This window comes from Schistocerca serialis, chromosome 5 (assembly GCF_023864345.2).
Source record: "Schistocerca serialis cubense isolate TAMUIC-IGC-003099 chromosome 5, iqSchSeri2.2, whole genome shotgun sequence".
In the NCBI taxonomy this organism is placed as follows: Eukaryota; Metazoa; Arthropoda; class Insecta; order Orthoptera; family Acrididae; genus Schistocerca; species Schistocerca serialis.
The window spans coordinates 120,776,521-120,791,466 of record NC_064642.1 but is presented as its reverse complement, the minus strand read 5'-3'; the positions used below and the strand labels follow the sequence as shown (position 1 = coordinate 120,791,466).

Sequence of the window (14,946 nt, the reverse complement as noted above, 5' to 3'; positions counted from 1 at the left end):
AAACCCAGCTCGCGCTATTCGTCCACCAGACTCAGAGGGCCATAGACACGGGTTCCCAGGTAGATGCCGTGTTTCTTGACTTCCCCAAGGCGTTCGACACAGTTCCCCATAGTCGTTTAAGGAACAAAGTAAGAGCATATGGACTATCAGACCAATTGTGTGATTGGATTGAAGAGTTCCTAGATAGCAGAACGCAGCATGTCATTCTCAATGGAGGGAAGTCTTCCGAAGTAAGAGTGATTTCAGGTGTGGCACAGGGGAGTGTCGTAGGACCGTTGCTATTCACAATATACATAAATGACCTTGTGGATGACATCGGAAGTTCACTGAGGCTTTCTGCGGATGATGCTGTGGTGTGTCGAGAGGTTGCAACAATGGAAAATTGTACTGAAATGCAGGAGGATCTGCAGCGAATTGACGCATGGTGCAGGGAATGGCAATTGAATCTCAATGTAGACAAGTGTAATATGCTGCGAATACATAGAAAGATAGTTCCCTTATCATTTAGCTAAAAAATAGCAGGTCAGCAACTGAAAGCAGTTAATTCCATAAATTATCTGGGAGTACGCAATAGGAGTGATTTAAAATGGAATGATCATATAAAGTTGATCGTCGGTAAAGCAGATGCCAGACTGACATTCATTGGAAGAATCCTAAGAAAATGCAATCCGAAAACAAAGGAAGTAGGTTACAGTACGCTTGTTCGCCCACTGCTTGAATACTGCTCAGCAGTGTGGGATCCGTGCCGGATAGGGTTGATAGAAAAGATAGAGAAGATCCAACGGAGAGCAGCACGCTTCGTTACAGGATCATTTAGTAATCGCGAAAGCGTTACGGAGATGATAGATAAACTCCAGTGGAAGACTCTGCAGGAGAGACGCTCAGTAGCTCGGTACGGGCTTTTGTTAAAGTTTCGAGAACATACCTTCACCGAAGAGTCAAGCAGTATATTGCTCCCTCCTACGTATATCTCGCGAAGAGACCATGTGGATAAAATCAGAGAGATTAGAGCCCACACAGAAGCATGCCGACAATCCTTCTTTCCACGAACAATACGAGACTGGAATAGATGGGAGAACCGATAGAGGTACTCAGGGTACCCTCCGCCACACATCGTCAGGTGGCTTGCGGAGTATGGATGTAGATGTAGATGTAGATGTAGATTTCCGAAATTGAATGTTCCAAGCGTCGAGCTCCGATTACCATTACGTGTTCAAAGTCTGTTACTTTCCTTCGTGCGTCCATAAAAACTTTGGAAACCTCTCCACATGAATCAACTGAGTACAAATGACAACTCCGCTAATGCACTGCCCTTTCATACCTTGTGTTCGCGATCCTGTCGCCATCCGTATATGTGCATGTCGCTATTCCATTACTTTTGTCACCTCAGTGAAATGTTTGGAAGAGTGTTTTGGTTCTAATGTTATAGTCATAATATTCACTGATTTTGTTGTTTGTGGAAAGAGGAACATCAATGATGAGTTAAAGTACACTGATGCAAAAAAATCAACACCATGAAGGAATTGCGCTACATAAACGAAAGTTGGTAGGCGTGTTTCTACATCTGAAAGATGATGTCAATCAAATTTCGCACCTGTAGCATAAGAGTGGCGCTGATAGCACCACTGCGAGTATGCAAATCAGGTTTGCTTATCACGCTGTAACGGTCATGAACGTTAGTTAGCTTTGAGGTTGCACATGTTTGCACATGTTGAGTTGATGTTACTCAAGAACGCCTTTACGTAATAGCTGGCTGCGGTGGTCACGAGAATGTGCGGTCGTAAGAAGACCGGGCTCCGGATGGCCACTTGGCACTACCCTGAGGGAAGACCACCGTGTTCGGCATATGGCTCTAGTGCACCGTACTGCATCTGCAGCAGCAATCTGAGCAGCAGTTGGCATCGCAGGGTCGCAACGAACAGTCACAGGTCGATTACTTCAAAGACATCTCCAAGTCAGACGCTCTGCCTTCCAATGATCTCACTCGGCCGCCAGTCGCGAGTTCAGTGGTATCAAGGCAGAGCTTACTAGAGAGAAGGGTGAAGATCTCTAATGATTTCTAATGAAATCCGGTCCTACCTTTATGCCAGTGGTGCCCGTTTGTTGGTTAGGAGGAGGTTGGTTGACGGCTGCAACCAACTGTGGCGCTTTTTGCGTATCATCAACATGGACAAGTGCAGTGAATATGGATGATACGATACTCTGTGGTATTCTGCGGTTTGAATTCACTCTGTTTTTTTTTTATATAGCAGTTGCATTGATTTGTTTTTGTAAATGGTACTGACAATATTATACACATGTATAATGCATTATTCATACTACAACTTCTCCCGGATAATTATTTTGTTCAAACTGCACAAGAATTCCACCTGACGTAGTGTAATAATGTTGACTGTAAATTGTGTTCATATCACTAAAATTACAGATCGTACATCAGAGCTTTTATAATTTTTGTCTTCGATGGATTTAATTATTCTTAGCAAATTGATCATGAAAAAGAACCACAGGATACCACCCGCACACAACACTGACGTATGCTACCACAAATATTTTTCTCCGTGATTCATGCGTAGTTTAATTTTGGCCTCATACATCAGCAATGAGATCTTGTTCAACAATAAATACCATCAGCACTGTTCTTAGGAAATGCAGTCTGACTCGCTTAAATTTTTTTTTTATGAATAGAGTTCAGTACCACCGGTGCACGTTTATTTCTTACACATCGGAATATTGTTTGCAGTTTCAAGTAATTTAAATTTGCCGCTGTGATAAAAGTTAAGATGGCGGCCAACAAAAGAGAGAGGATTTCTTTTTTAATTAAGATTTTCCTTCGCTCAATAAATAATTAATCATTTAAATTGATGCCACCAATAAAAAAAATTTAAATTGTTTTGCAAATTAGTCTAACACAAACCCATGCTATTTTCAACTAGAAGCACAGTCGAAGTTGCTATATAATCGCAACTCACAATGGCTGCGCTTCTTGCAGCTATGATAAAACAATTAACACCAAATTATAATTAAAAGAGGAAGTGATTTTTCAATAATTAATCATAAATAGTTTTAACGCATTTGGATCTATTTGTTTTTACCAGCAAATGAACATAAAAGTACAATAATTTTACATTAAATGTTTTTCATTCAACAGACCTCCAATCGATTCGCGTCTTGCGTCGGCGACGTACATCAGAAGAAGACGACAAAAGGGTACAAAACAATAGAAAAGAATGACATAGATTAACAAAGAATGTGAGACAAATATTATCACTGTTTTACATAATTATCATCTTTTTAAGAAATAATTACATAACTGAATGAATGTCATTGAGCTACGTAAATTTCCACACGTTCATATTCCACTCGTAATAAAGATATATATGTATATATATATATCGTGGATGTTATACAACCTGTCTGTGTGCTGGACACACAGCACCTATACTTAGAGCTATGGTATGCGGTGCGACTTTGTTTGACAACAAGAGCACTCTCGTGGCTATCCAACGCCCCTTGACTGCAAATTTGTACGTGAACATGGCGATTCGACTTGTGTTGTCATTCAGGAGCAGCATTCCGGGGGTGTTTTCAAATTGGATAATGCTCGCCTCACATAGCTGTTGTAACTCAACATGCTGTACAGTGTCGACATCTTGCCTTGGCATAATACGTGCTGTACCATGCAGCCACAGTTACAGTATGTGCTGAAAATGGTTTCCATGTGCGTCAACGCATGCGTGTAGGGTGTTTTGTCTCACACGTCCAGTCGGCCAGGCTGTAACGGAACAGCGTCAAAGGTAGCATGAATACGCGGCTCGAGTGTCTCCATGTCTAGAATGAGCTCTGCATTCACGATACTTCTAAGATGGCCCCATAACGGGAAATGGCACGGGTTGCGATCCGGTGAACGATCAGGCCATGCAATCGGATCCTTTCGTCCTATCCATCAACAAGGGAAGACACGGTTGTGATGCGTGTGGACGTTAACGACGAACTGGGCTGGAGCACCATCATGTATCTGCCACATAACCCTTCCAGTCATTAATGGCACTTCTTTAGCAGGGAAGGCAAAGTCACCAATAACAAACGCTGATAGTTCCGTCTGTTAGGCGACGTGGAATGAAGACTGGTCCTAAAATACGGTTGCCATTTATCCCGGCCCACGCATTCCGGTTGCATCGACGCTGATAATTCGCTTTCACGATTACATGAGGGTTTTGCATAATATCACACAGATGACTGTTATGGAAGTTGAAGATACCACTCTGCGTTATGGGTGCTTCATCTGTGAATAGGATGGATGACACAGGTCCCAGAATTGTCGTTGCCTGGTGAAGAAACCAGTGACTAAACTGCTCCCTATATGGAAATTCTGTCGCTAGTAAGCCCTGCATATGCTGTAAGTGAGAAGGGTAGTAACAGTTCCCATGGTCGTCTGGCTTACCCGGTACCGGCGGGTCAATTGCCTGGTACTGACACGGCGGTCGCCTTCCACAGTGTTAATCACATTTCACTCCAAGTCTGGTGTCCGAAGATTTCTGGTTCATCCTAAATGTTTTCCTGCTTCCTGAAACGACCCTGTTTCAGACAAACGGCGAAACACTGTCGCAAACTTGGAATGCTGTGCGGTTGCCGTCGGGGAGGGGGGGGGGGGGGGGGTGAGGGTGGAATAGGTGTCCTGATACAACTTTGCTGCCCTCCGCCCGTTGCCATTTGCCTTTACGTAAGTAAACATTATGTCCGCAAGCTCTCGATTCGAATACGGAACCATTGTGTACAACATTGTATCACACCCACTACAACGTAAATCAGCAAGAGAAGTGAACGGCACGAAAAATCACCAATTAAAATGGCAGCAGAGGGCGCTAGGACATGACATATGAGAAAAAGTACTACACACTAGGAGGAAAGTATGCATACTGTAACTGTGGCTGCATGGTATAGCGGGTATTAGACCGCAGTCTCTGTAACAAAGTATGATTGAATAAATGTTCTCTAGCATGGAAACCTATTTCCGGACATAAGTTCATTAGACCGATCAATCCTTAGAGTTTGTACACGGTGGAAAAAATCACCCATCTTCTCTCTCTCTCTCTCTCTCTCTCTGTTTTCCGTCTTAGCTCTTTAATTTCGGCTTTCGATTTTAAGTAAATTGACGACTAATTTCTCATGAAACATGTAGAAAACAACGATAATTTTATATTTTAAATCAACAGTGAGGGCCGCTTTGTGTCTCAATAAAAAATTTATCTTCTCCTAACTGTGGGTTGAAGCATTAAGGAGTCAATAAATTTTGTTCCTGAGTATGTTAAACCTTCCGCATCCATTTTATTCTCACTAATTCTATCGTATTACTAGAAACGAGACGTTATAATAGACAATGCTAACGACGCAGGTCTACAGGTCGTGTTGCTGTGAGAGTGTCAATTCGTAAAGAACAGTGCTGGAACAGTTTTGGGGTAACTCCTCGCTGTCAGAATCGGTAAGGGGGGCGCGGAGGTATCGTGAGCAGGTGATGTGGCCAACAGCGAGTATCAGCGCCGGCAATATCTCGTTTGCTCATCCCTGATTTAGACAGGCTGTTGCAGAATGTCAAAACCTCATTAAAAACGTCGCAAAGTCTTATCCTCTTTAATCTCAAGGCATGTACGAAGATCCTTCGGTGCACCAGTAAAGTTTAGTTTGTGATGAAATGTCACCATTATTACATGAACATTTTTGATTCCTTTTCTAGGCGCTTCAGTCCTGAACCGCGTGACTGCTACGGGCACAGGTTCGAATCCTGCCTCGGGCACGGATGTGTGTGATGTCGTTAGGTTAGTTAGGTTTAAGTAGTTCTAAGTTATAGGGAACTGATGACCTCAGATGTTAAGTCCCATAGTGCTCAGAGCCATTTGAACCATTTTGATTCCTTTTCCATTCAAAAGCTAACTCATCACAACAGAAATTTCTCAACGCCGACATATGTTCTTGCAGCTGCGTGCAGCATCTGAGCTCCCTGCTGGGGCCAATCATTCTGGGACAGTTCCTCATGGACATGGTCACCATCAGTGCCACCGCATTCGTCGCCATAGCTAACGTAAGTAGTTTATTGGTTTTCATTCTAAAGAAAGTAGCTGCAGTAATGTCTAACGAGTCTTAAAGACCGAGCGAGGTGGCGCAGTGGTTAGACACTGGACTCGCATTCGGGAGGACGACGGTTCAATCCCGCGTCCGGCCATCCTGATTTAGGTTTTCCGTGATTTCCCTAAATCACTCCAGGCCAATGCCGGGATGGTTCCTCTGAAAGGGCACGGCCGACTTCCTTCCCCATGCTTCCCTAATCCGATGAGACCGATGACCACGCTGTCTGGTCGCCTTCCCCAAACCAACCAACCAACCGAGTCTTAAAGTGATACTGCAGATTTGGAAAAAATTGTGTGTCATTCCTTCTTTCAACTGTGTTTGGGTTGCTAGTGACCCCTGCATGAAGAGATTTTTATATACCTAAGACAATATGAGTTACAATACGATTACTTGAAATTTATGTGTTAACAAAAATGGTAAACTGTTCTTAATAACAGCTATCCAATCGATATTGCAACCTTATTGGCCGTTGTTTTGGTTGCTGTTCATTCTGGTGCTACTTACAGAGTCCAGTCACAGTAATGGGACAACCTGTCAAAAGCCTGAATAACCAATTTCCGAAGTGTGAACCTCTGAGAGACGTGCAGGAAAAGAGTCAATAAGGTTCTGGAAAGTGCCGACAGGGATGTGGAGGCAATCAGAATCCAGCGCTAGGGATAGCACGTACCACGATCTGTGTCTCACGATGCGTTGTCTTGCTGATGTCATCTTGTCGAGAAGAATCAATCTGCATGTAGAGGTGACAACATCGCCAAGGATAGATGCAACTTGTGTTGATCCACTGCGTCTTCCAGAATGACGAGATCACCAAGGGAACGCCACAAGAACAGTGCCTAGACCACAACGCTCCCTCCTTTGGGCCTTACCCTGCTGACGACTGTTGCAAGATATTTGCTTTCAGAAGTTTTACGTCCGGTGGAGCATAAAACCATGGTGCGTCGGAAAAGGCCACCTATCGGCGCTCAGTGGGCGTCTACCTGCGGTGTCGGCTTGAAAATTCTACCCTCCGTCGCCTATGAACAACAGTCAGCGTGGGTGCATGAAAAGGTACCTGCTGCAGAGGCCCTCGTACGCACCAACTTTCGCTCAACGGTCGTTGAGAAGGTTCTGTTGGTAGCCGCTTTGTTCATATGGGTGATCAGCTGCTCAACAGTTTCACTTCTGTCCGCCCATACAGATGTCCGCAGTCTTCGTTCACCCCTGATTCCTATGACCAGTGCTGCACGACAGTTGTGTCGGCGTCTGTTTTGGATAGCGCCATTCCGCTATCCTTGGCATCTTTAACCACGGAGGCACGCGAACAGTTTACAAAATTAGCCGTTTCCGAAATGCTTCTACCCTTGGCCCGAAGCCAATGGTCATGTCCATTGAGACAGATAAATCGATCCGTTTCCGCATTACAACAACACTTTTTTCCGCTTAGTGCCTACATGCTTTGTACAGGGTGGTCCATTGATAGTGACCAGGTCAAATATCTCACGAAATAAGCATCAAACGAAAAAACTACAAAGAACGAAACTCGTCTAGCTTGAAGAGGGAAACCAGATGGCGCTATGGTTGGCCCGCTAGATGGCGCTGTCATACGTCAAACGGATATCAACTGCGTTTTTTAAAAATAGGAACCCCCATTTTTTTATTACAGATTCATGTAGTACGTAAAGAAATATGAATGTTTTAGTTGGACCACATTTTTCGCTTTCTGATAGATGGTGCTGTAATAGTGAACAGACAAATGGCAGAGGAGGAGGTTTGAAGAAATAGGAGGAAGAGGTGGTGGATGGAGAGAGGGGGTGAAGGAGATTGGCAGAGAGATGGACAAGGAAGAGAACAGTAGAGAGAGGAGGAGAAAGGATCCACAAAGAGAAGGGAAAGTGGAGATGGTCAGAGAGAGGGAAAGAAGAGGAAAGAGGAGGTTGGTAGGAAAATGGGCTGGAAAAAGATGGACGGAGAGAGGGGTAAGGAGAAGATGTGTGGAATATATGTGTCAAATAGGTATGTGGGTGATGGCACCGGGAAAAGGTTAATTAATATACAATGTGTACAAAAATCATGAGGGAACAATAAGAACAAAAAAAAAAAAGATTCGAAAGGGTATCGGGAACAAACTCACTCTGTGATCTACATCTACATTTATACTCCGCAAGCCACCCAACGGTGTGTGGCGGAGGGCACTTTACGTGCCACTGTCATTATCTCCCTTTCCTGTTCCAGTCGCGTATGGTTCACGGGAAGAACGACTGCCGGAAAGCCTCCGTGCGCGCTCGAATCTCTCTAATTTTACATTCGTGATCTCCTCGGGAGGCATAAGCAGGAGGAAGCAATATATTCGATACCTCATCCAGAAACGCACCCTCTCGAAACCTGGACAGCAAGCTACACAGCGATGCAGAGCGCCTCTCTTGCAGAGTCTGACACTTGAATTTGCTAAACATCTTCGTAACGCTATCACGCTTACCAAATAACCCTGTGACGAAACGCGCCGCTCTTCTTTGGTTCTTCTCTATCTCTTCTCTCAACCCGACCTGGTACGGATCCCACACTGATGAGCAATACTCAAGTATAGGTCGAACGAGTGTTTTGTAAGCCACCCCCTTTGTTGATGGACTACATTTTCTAAGGACTCTCCAACGAATCTCAACCTGTCACCCGCCTTACCAACAATTAATTTTATATGATCATTCCACTTCAAATTGTTCCGCACGCATACTCCCAGAAGTAACTGCTACCAGTGTTTGTTCCGCTATCATATAATCATACAATAAAGGATCCTTCTTGCTATGTGTTCGCAATACATTACATTTGTCTATGTTAAGGGTCAGTTGCCACTCCATGCACCAAGTGCCTATCCGCTGCAGATCTTCCTGCATTTCGTTGCAATTTTCTAATGCTGCAACTTCTCTGTATACTACAGCATCATCCGCGAAAAGCCGCAAGGAACTTCCGACACTATCTACTAAGTCTTTTATATATATTTTTGTGAAAATCAATGGTCCCATAACACTCCCCTGTGGCACGCCAGAGGTTACTTTAACGTCTGTAGACGTCTCTCCATTGAGAACGACATGCTATGTTCCGTTTGCTAAAAACTCTTCAATCCAGCCACACAGCTGGTTTGATATTCCGTAGGCTCTCACTTTGTTTATCAGGCGACAGTGCGGAACTGTATCGATCGCCTTCCGGAAGTCAAGGAAAATGGCATCTACCTGGGAGCCTGCAGAGTAGATTCTGGATTTCCAGAAATGACATGATACTCGAGCAAAAAACATGTTCTAAAATTCTACAACAGATCGATGTTAGAGATATAGGTCTACAGTTTTGCGCACCGGCTCGACGACCCTTCTTGAAGACTGGGACTACCTGTGCTCTTTTCCAATCATTTGGAACCTTCCGTTCCTCTAGAGACTTGCGGTACACGGCTGTTAGAAGGGGGGGGGGGGGGGGGCAACTTCTTTCGCGTACTCTGTGTAGAATCGAATTGGTATCCCGTCAGGTCCAGTGGACTTTCCTCTGTTGAGTGATTTCAGTTGCTTCTCTATTCCTTGGACACTTATTTCGATGTCAGCTATTTTTTCGTTTGTGGGAGGATTTAGAGAAAGAACTGCTATGCGGTCTTCCTCTGTGAAATAGCTTTGGAAAAAAGTGTTTGGTATTTCAGCTTTACGCGTGCCATCCTCTGTTTCAATGCCATCATCATCCCAGAGTGTCTGGATATGCTGTTTTGAGCCACTTACTGATTTAATGTAAGACCAGAACTTCCTAGGATTTTCTGTCAAGTCGGTACATAGAATTTTACTTTCTAATTCATTGAACGCTTCATGCATAGCCCTCAACGCTAACTTTGACATCGTTTAGCTTCAGTTTGTCTGAGAGATTTTAGCTGCGTTTAAACTTGCAGTGAAGCTCTCTTTGCTTTCGCAGTAGTAGTTTCCTAACTTTGTTGTTGAACCACGGTGGGTTTGTCCAGTCCCTCACAGTTTTACTCGGCACGTACCTGTCTAAAACGCATTTTACGATTGCCTTGAATTTTTTCCATAAACACTCATCATTGTCAGTGTCGGAACAGAAATTTTCGTTTTGATTTGTTAGGTAGTCTGAAATCTGCCTTCTATTACTCTTTCTAAACAGATAAACCTTCCTCCCTTTTTTATATTCCTATTTACTTCCATATTCAGGGATGCTGCAACCGCCTTATGATCACTGATTCCCTGTTCTACGCTTACAGAGTCGAATAGTTCGGGCCTGTTTGTTATCACTAGGTCCAAGTTGTTACCTTCACGAGTCGGTTCTCTGTTTAATTGCTCCAGGTAATTTTCGGATAGTGCACTCAGTATAATGTCACTCAATGCTCTGTCCGTACCACCCGGTCTAAACATCTGAGCGTCCCAGTCTATATCTGGTAATTTGAAATCTCCACCTAAGACTATAACATGCTGAGAAAATTTATGTGAAATGTATTCCAGATTTTCTCTCCGTTGTTCTGCCGCACAGTTCAATCTAAACACTGAAGAAGCAATGGCGGAAAGAAAAGGAAACTTCAATTGTGGAATTAAACTTCAGTGTGGAGGGTTATCACTGATAAGATTAGCTAAAGGTGAAAAAAATTACAAAAGTTTTCATTTGTGTATGTATTCTAATGAGGACAGAATGTGGACTGAAGCTACACAAAAAAGATACGAATGTGATGAAGAGTACGAGAAATGACATTAACTAAAAATTTAACATCAACGCTAGATGAAGTAGAGGACTTCCGATACTTTGGCAGCTACGTGATGCATGATAGTTGAACCAAGGAGGAAGAGGATGTACTTTTTGACCACCATATTGTATGGAAGTAAATTATGCACAGTGAGAAAATCGGAAAAAATCACAACGAAGCGTTTGAGATGTGGTGCTATAGAAGGGTACTGAAAATTAGGTGAACGGATAGAAATGAGATGGTTGACCATAGAATCGGCGACGAAAGGAAAATGAGGAGAGAACTAACAAAGAGAAGGGACTTGTTGATGGGACATGTGTTAAGACATCAAGTAGAAACTTGCATGCTAGTGGAGGAAGCTGACGAGGGTAAAAACTGTAAGGGATGACAGAGATTGGAATACTGCCAACAAATATTTGAGGACGTAGGGCGCAAGTGCTACTCTGCCAGTTACAGGCTTCTTATTATTTTCGAGTGAAGTCCCCCTCCCTCCCACCAATCCTTTGTGGGTTGCGTAAGAGGCTCGAAAGCGTACATGTTTGCACCTGAGAACGCTATTGCACGATGCTGATCAATGAAATTTTAGAAAAAGGCAAATGAAAACGAAGAATAGCAGATCCCTTATTCGTTCTACGGGGGATTTCTGAAACTTAGAAGGTTAGACTGGATAACTAAAGAGTGGGAACGGTGGAACCGGGTAGAAAAGGTCATTTATCAACATGACTATAAGAAATATGTAGGGGGAGGGGCGGGGGTGGGATTTAAAATTGTAGAAGGAGATCAAGTTTAAAATGGATGTAAATAGAAGAAGTTATGCAGAGATGATGAGTCTTGTGCATGGCAAACTACTGTGGAAAACTGTATCAAACCAGCGTTCTGATTGACAGCCAAGAGAACACAGGTTCCTTTACAAAATTCACTAATATCTCTTTTTAATTTTGACTACTTCCATGTCTTTTGAATAATATAACGAATAGCTGTACGTACTTTCATTTTATTTTCGATTAACTGCCACATTTTAAATAAGCACAACAGAACGCAATCACGTACGTCGTCTTCTGCAGTAACATCTGAAGGCAGCTAATAAATAAATGTAGAGAAAATGGACAATGAGGAAGCTGGAGCAGGAGAAAGATTGTATTGTATTGTATCTTAAACGACAGAGAGGCTCCGTCCCCGTCGCAGCCGCAGTGGTCCAGAACCCCACGGCGACTACCGCAGTCCACCCCTCCGCCAACCCAGACCAAACCCAAGGTTATTGTGCGGTTCGGCCCCCGGTGGACCCCCCAGGGAACGTCTCACACCAGACGAGTGTAACCCCTATGTTTGCGTGTTAGACTAATGGTGGTGTACGCGTAAGTGGAGAACTTGTTTGGGCAGCAATCGCCGACATAGTATAACTGAGGCGGACTAACGGGAACCAACCCGCATTCGCCGAGGCAGAAGGAAAACCGCCTAAAAATCATCCACAGACTGGCCTGTTCACCGGACCTCGACACAAATCCGTTGGGCGGATTAGTGCCGGGGACCAGGCGCTCCTCCCCGCCCGGAAAGCCGTGCGTTAGACCGGACGGCCAACTGGACGGCCAGGAGAAAGATACTAGGTTCGGATTCGGTCGGAGGGTGTTTCAAATCCCTGTGCAGCCGTCCAGATTTAGAGCTTCCGTGGATTCCCAAGTTCCTTAAAACAAAAGTCGGAATGGTTTCTTCGAAAGGACACGGCTTATTTCCCTCCCAGTCCTTCGCCAATCTGGGCTTGTGCTGTTTCAGTAATGACCCCATTACTGACAGAGCGTTAGATCCTAATCTTCCTTCCTTGTTCAGAGCTCATACCTGGATCGCAGAACGCAACTCTGTAATGACCGTGTTTAGGAAAGATTCTTTCTTAAAATGTATGTTTCGTATGTATTTATATAATGAAATCAGTTGCGGTGGTAGTCGTATGTACAGCCCATTATCTTATAGAGGGCAGGCGCGCCCACAAAATCGTAATTTATTTCTTAAATGCTACACACCATTTGTCCATGATGTACGTAACATGTAATTTTCTTTCATATTATGTTAACGTGTTACAGAACGCAGACTCCAACTGGCTGGTGAAGTACATGTCCTACCTATCTTCCGTAATTCAGCAGCTGCTGCTGTACTGCTGGTTTGGAACAGACATCATAACGCAGGTACTCTCTGTTTTGACACTTGTAGACTGATCTGCTGGCTGCAAGAGTTGCGAGAGCTCAGTGTTAGGATGAATGTAGGCTGTAACACGTTCAAAAAACTTCGCGTCGCATATGACTCGTAAAATATTACAATATGTAATTTCCTCCTTTTATTGATAACTTTAATAGTTAGATAAGAGCATATTTTCATGTCTCTAGTGTTATCGCTCTGACGTGGAAGATCTAGCTTGTACAATTATAACGTCCGCTCCAACGACCGCAATCGCGCTAGTTTACTCTGGTTGAATCCTGTGAGGAGCATTTTTTGTGCTTATTAATTCCTCATTTCTTGCCGCTTATGTGGGATTACATATCGTTGCACCAGTAGCAAAACATTAATCACACATCTACATCGCTTGCTCTTAATTGTCATCTGCCGAAGACGTTACATATTCCAACAACATTTCTGTGTCACAGAAACATTTTTGTACTTTCACGTATTCAGGTGTAGATTTGAAACAAAAATTACATGCAGGCCAGCCCTTCAGCTTTAAAATGCGAACTACGGAGACTCCAGGAGAGACTAAGCATACGAGTATCTCTATACATTTTTCCTGTCATTCGAATTAATTGACTAAATGTAGAAGAATAACATATATCGGCTGGTAATTATTAAACCATCACGTTAATTACATCAAGGAATCAGACTTCTTATTTGATTAACAAATGTGCATGGTGATAAAGAGAATACTCAAATAGTTAATAGTTTAATTATTCACCTTACCAGACGCCATGAGATGTGGTGAATCAGTTAGTTCAGTCTGACACAGGATAAATCATTGCTGACAGTACCTGTCCAAACATATCCGGACATTCCTACATAACGCGGAACTTTGGAAAAATGACATTTCGTTTGCGGAGACAGTGACTGACTTATCGTAAGGTATTATTTTTAATTTTTGGCACAATCACTTTTACGTTAAAGTCATGACCGGTTTCAATTACGACCTTCAAAGGCCTTCTTTAAATGCTGAGTGGGACTTGACAACGCATGAACACTTGTTCATCAACTGCCACCCATAGCATCTGAAGATGGCCTTTGAATGCCGAAACAGGCTATGATTGTACCGTGAAAAAGTGATTATGTCAAAAATAAAACGTAATACCTTATGTAACACCTCGGTTCAGTTTACAGTGATAAAAGCTATAGAAAGAATAATTTAAAATTAAGAATAGAATTTTTAGAGGGGAATCAGAGTTCGGTAACTGCAGATCAAAATTATAGTATATCGGCAAGTAGTTTAACGTCTAAGTACAGCAAAGCCACGGAAGCTCCGTCATGGAGAAGGCAGTGACGTTAAACTCTTGTGATGAAAAACCTATAAAGAGGCCTGATCTTCATTATTGCCGACTTTTTTCCTTGGTTGTTTCGTTAAAGGGCGGGGAACCCGTGTCAGTCAGCGATACAGTAATTAGATTGGACTTTATCGTGTTAAGATTCACGATAAACTGTTAGAATATTACGGAGATTAAAAGTGATGTAGTGTACGATCTCTGACTGTTGGTAGCAACGGAGTATTAAGGGGATTTTAGGACTTTAGTGCTAGATTGGAACTTTACGGACATATAGACGACGGAAACTCAATTTATCTGCTGATACGAGTGAATTCAGAGGCACCGGTATTCAGATATTGACGTGTGGAATTTTGAAAGTGTCGTGTGCCGTTAGCTGCGAATCTGGACGTAGAGCGCCTGCATATCGGCATTTTGCGGACTATTTAGATTCCTCCAGGCTAGGAACCTTTTAAACAGGTCATCATCCATCACTATCTTGATCCTTGAATATAGAGTGAAAGTGAAATACAAGAGTGTTGTACTTATTTCATTTACCTAGTACTAATCAGTGAAGGTTCTACGGAACCAAAACTATTCAGCAGTAAGTCAGAACCATCTAGCGGAAAGCGTAGGCAT

The 14,946-nt window shown here is 43.2% G+C and overlaps 1 protein-coding gene across 1 annotated transcript in view; it reads left to right on the top strand.

The window, feature by feature from the left end:
- LOC126481783 (odorant receptor 82a-like) overlaps positions 1-14,946 on the top strand; it is a 146,819-nt gene that overhangs the window by 116,935 nt on the left and 14,938 nt on the right. The window contains exons 5-6 of the mRNA XM_050105739.1: positions 5,974-6,076; positions 12,895-12,996. Coding sequence (XP_049961696.1) covers positions 5,974-6,076; positions 12,895-12,996 — 205 coding nt within the window. The remainder of the gene's footprint in view (positions 1-5,973; positions 6,077-12,894; positions 12,997-14,946) is intronic.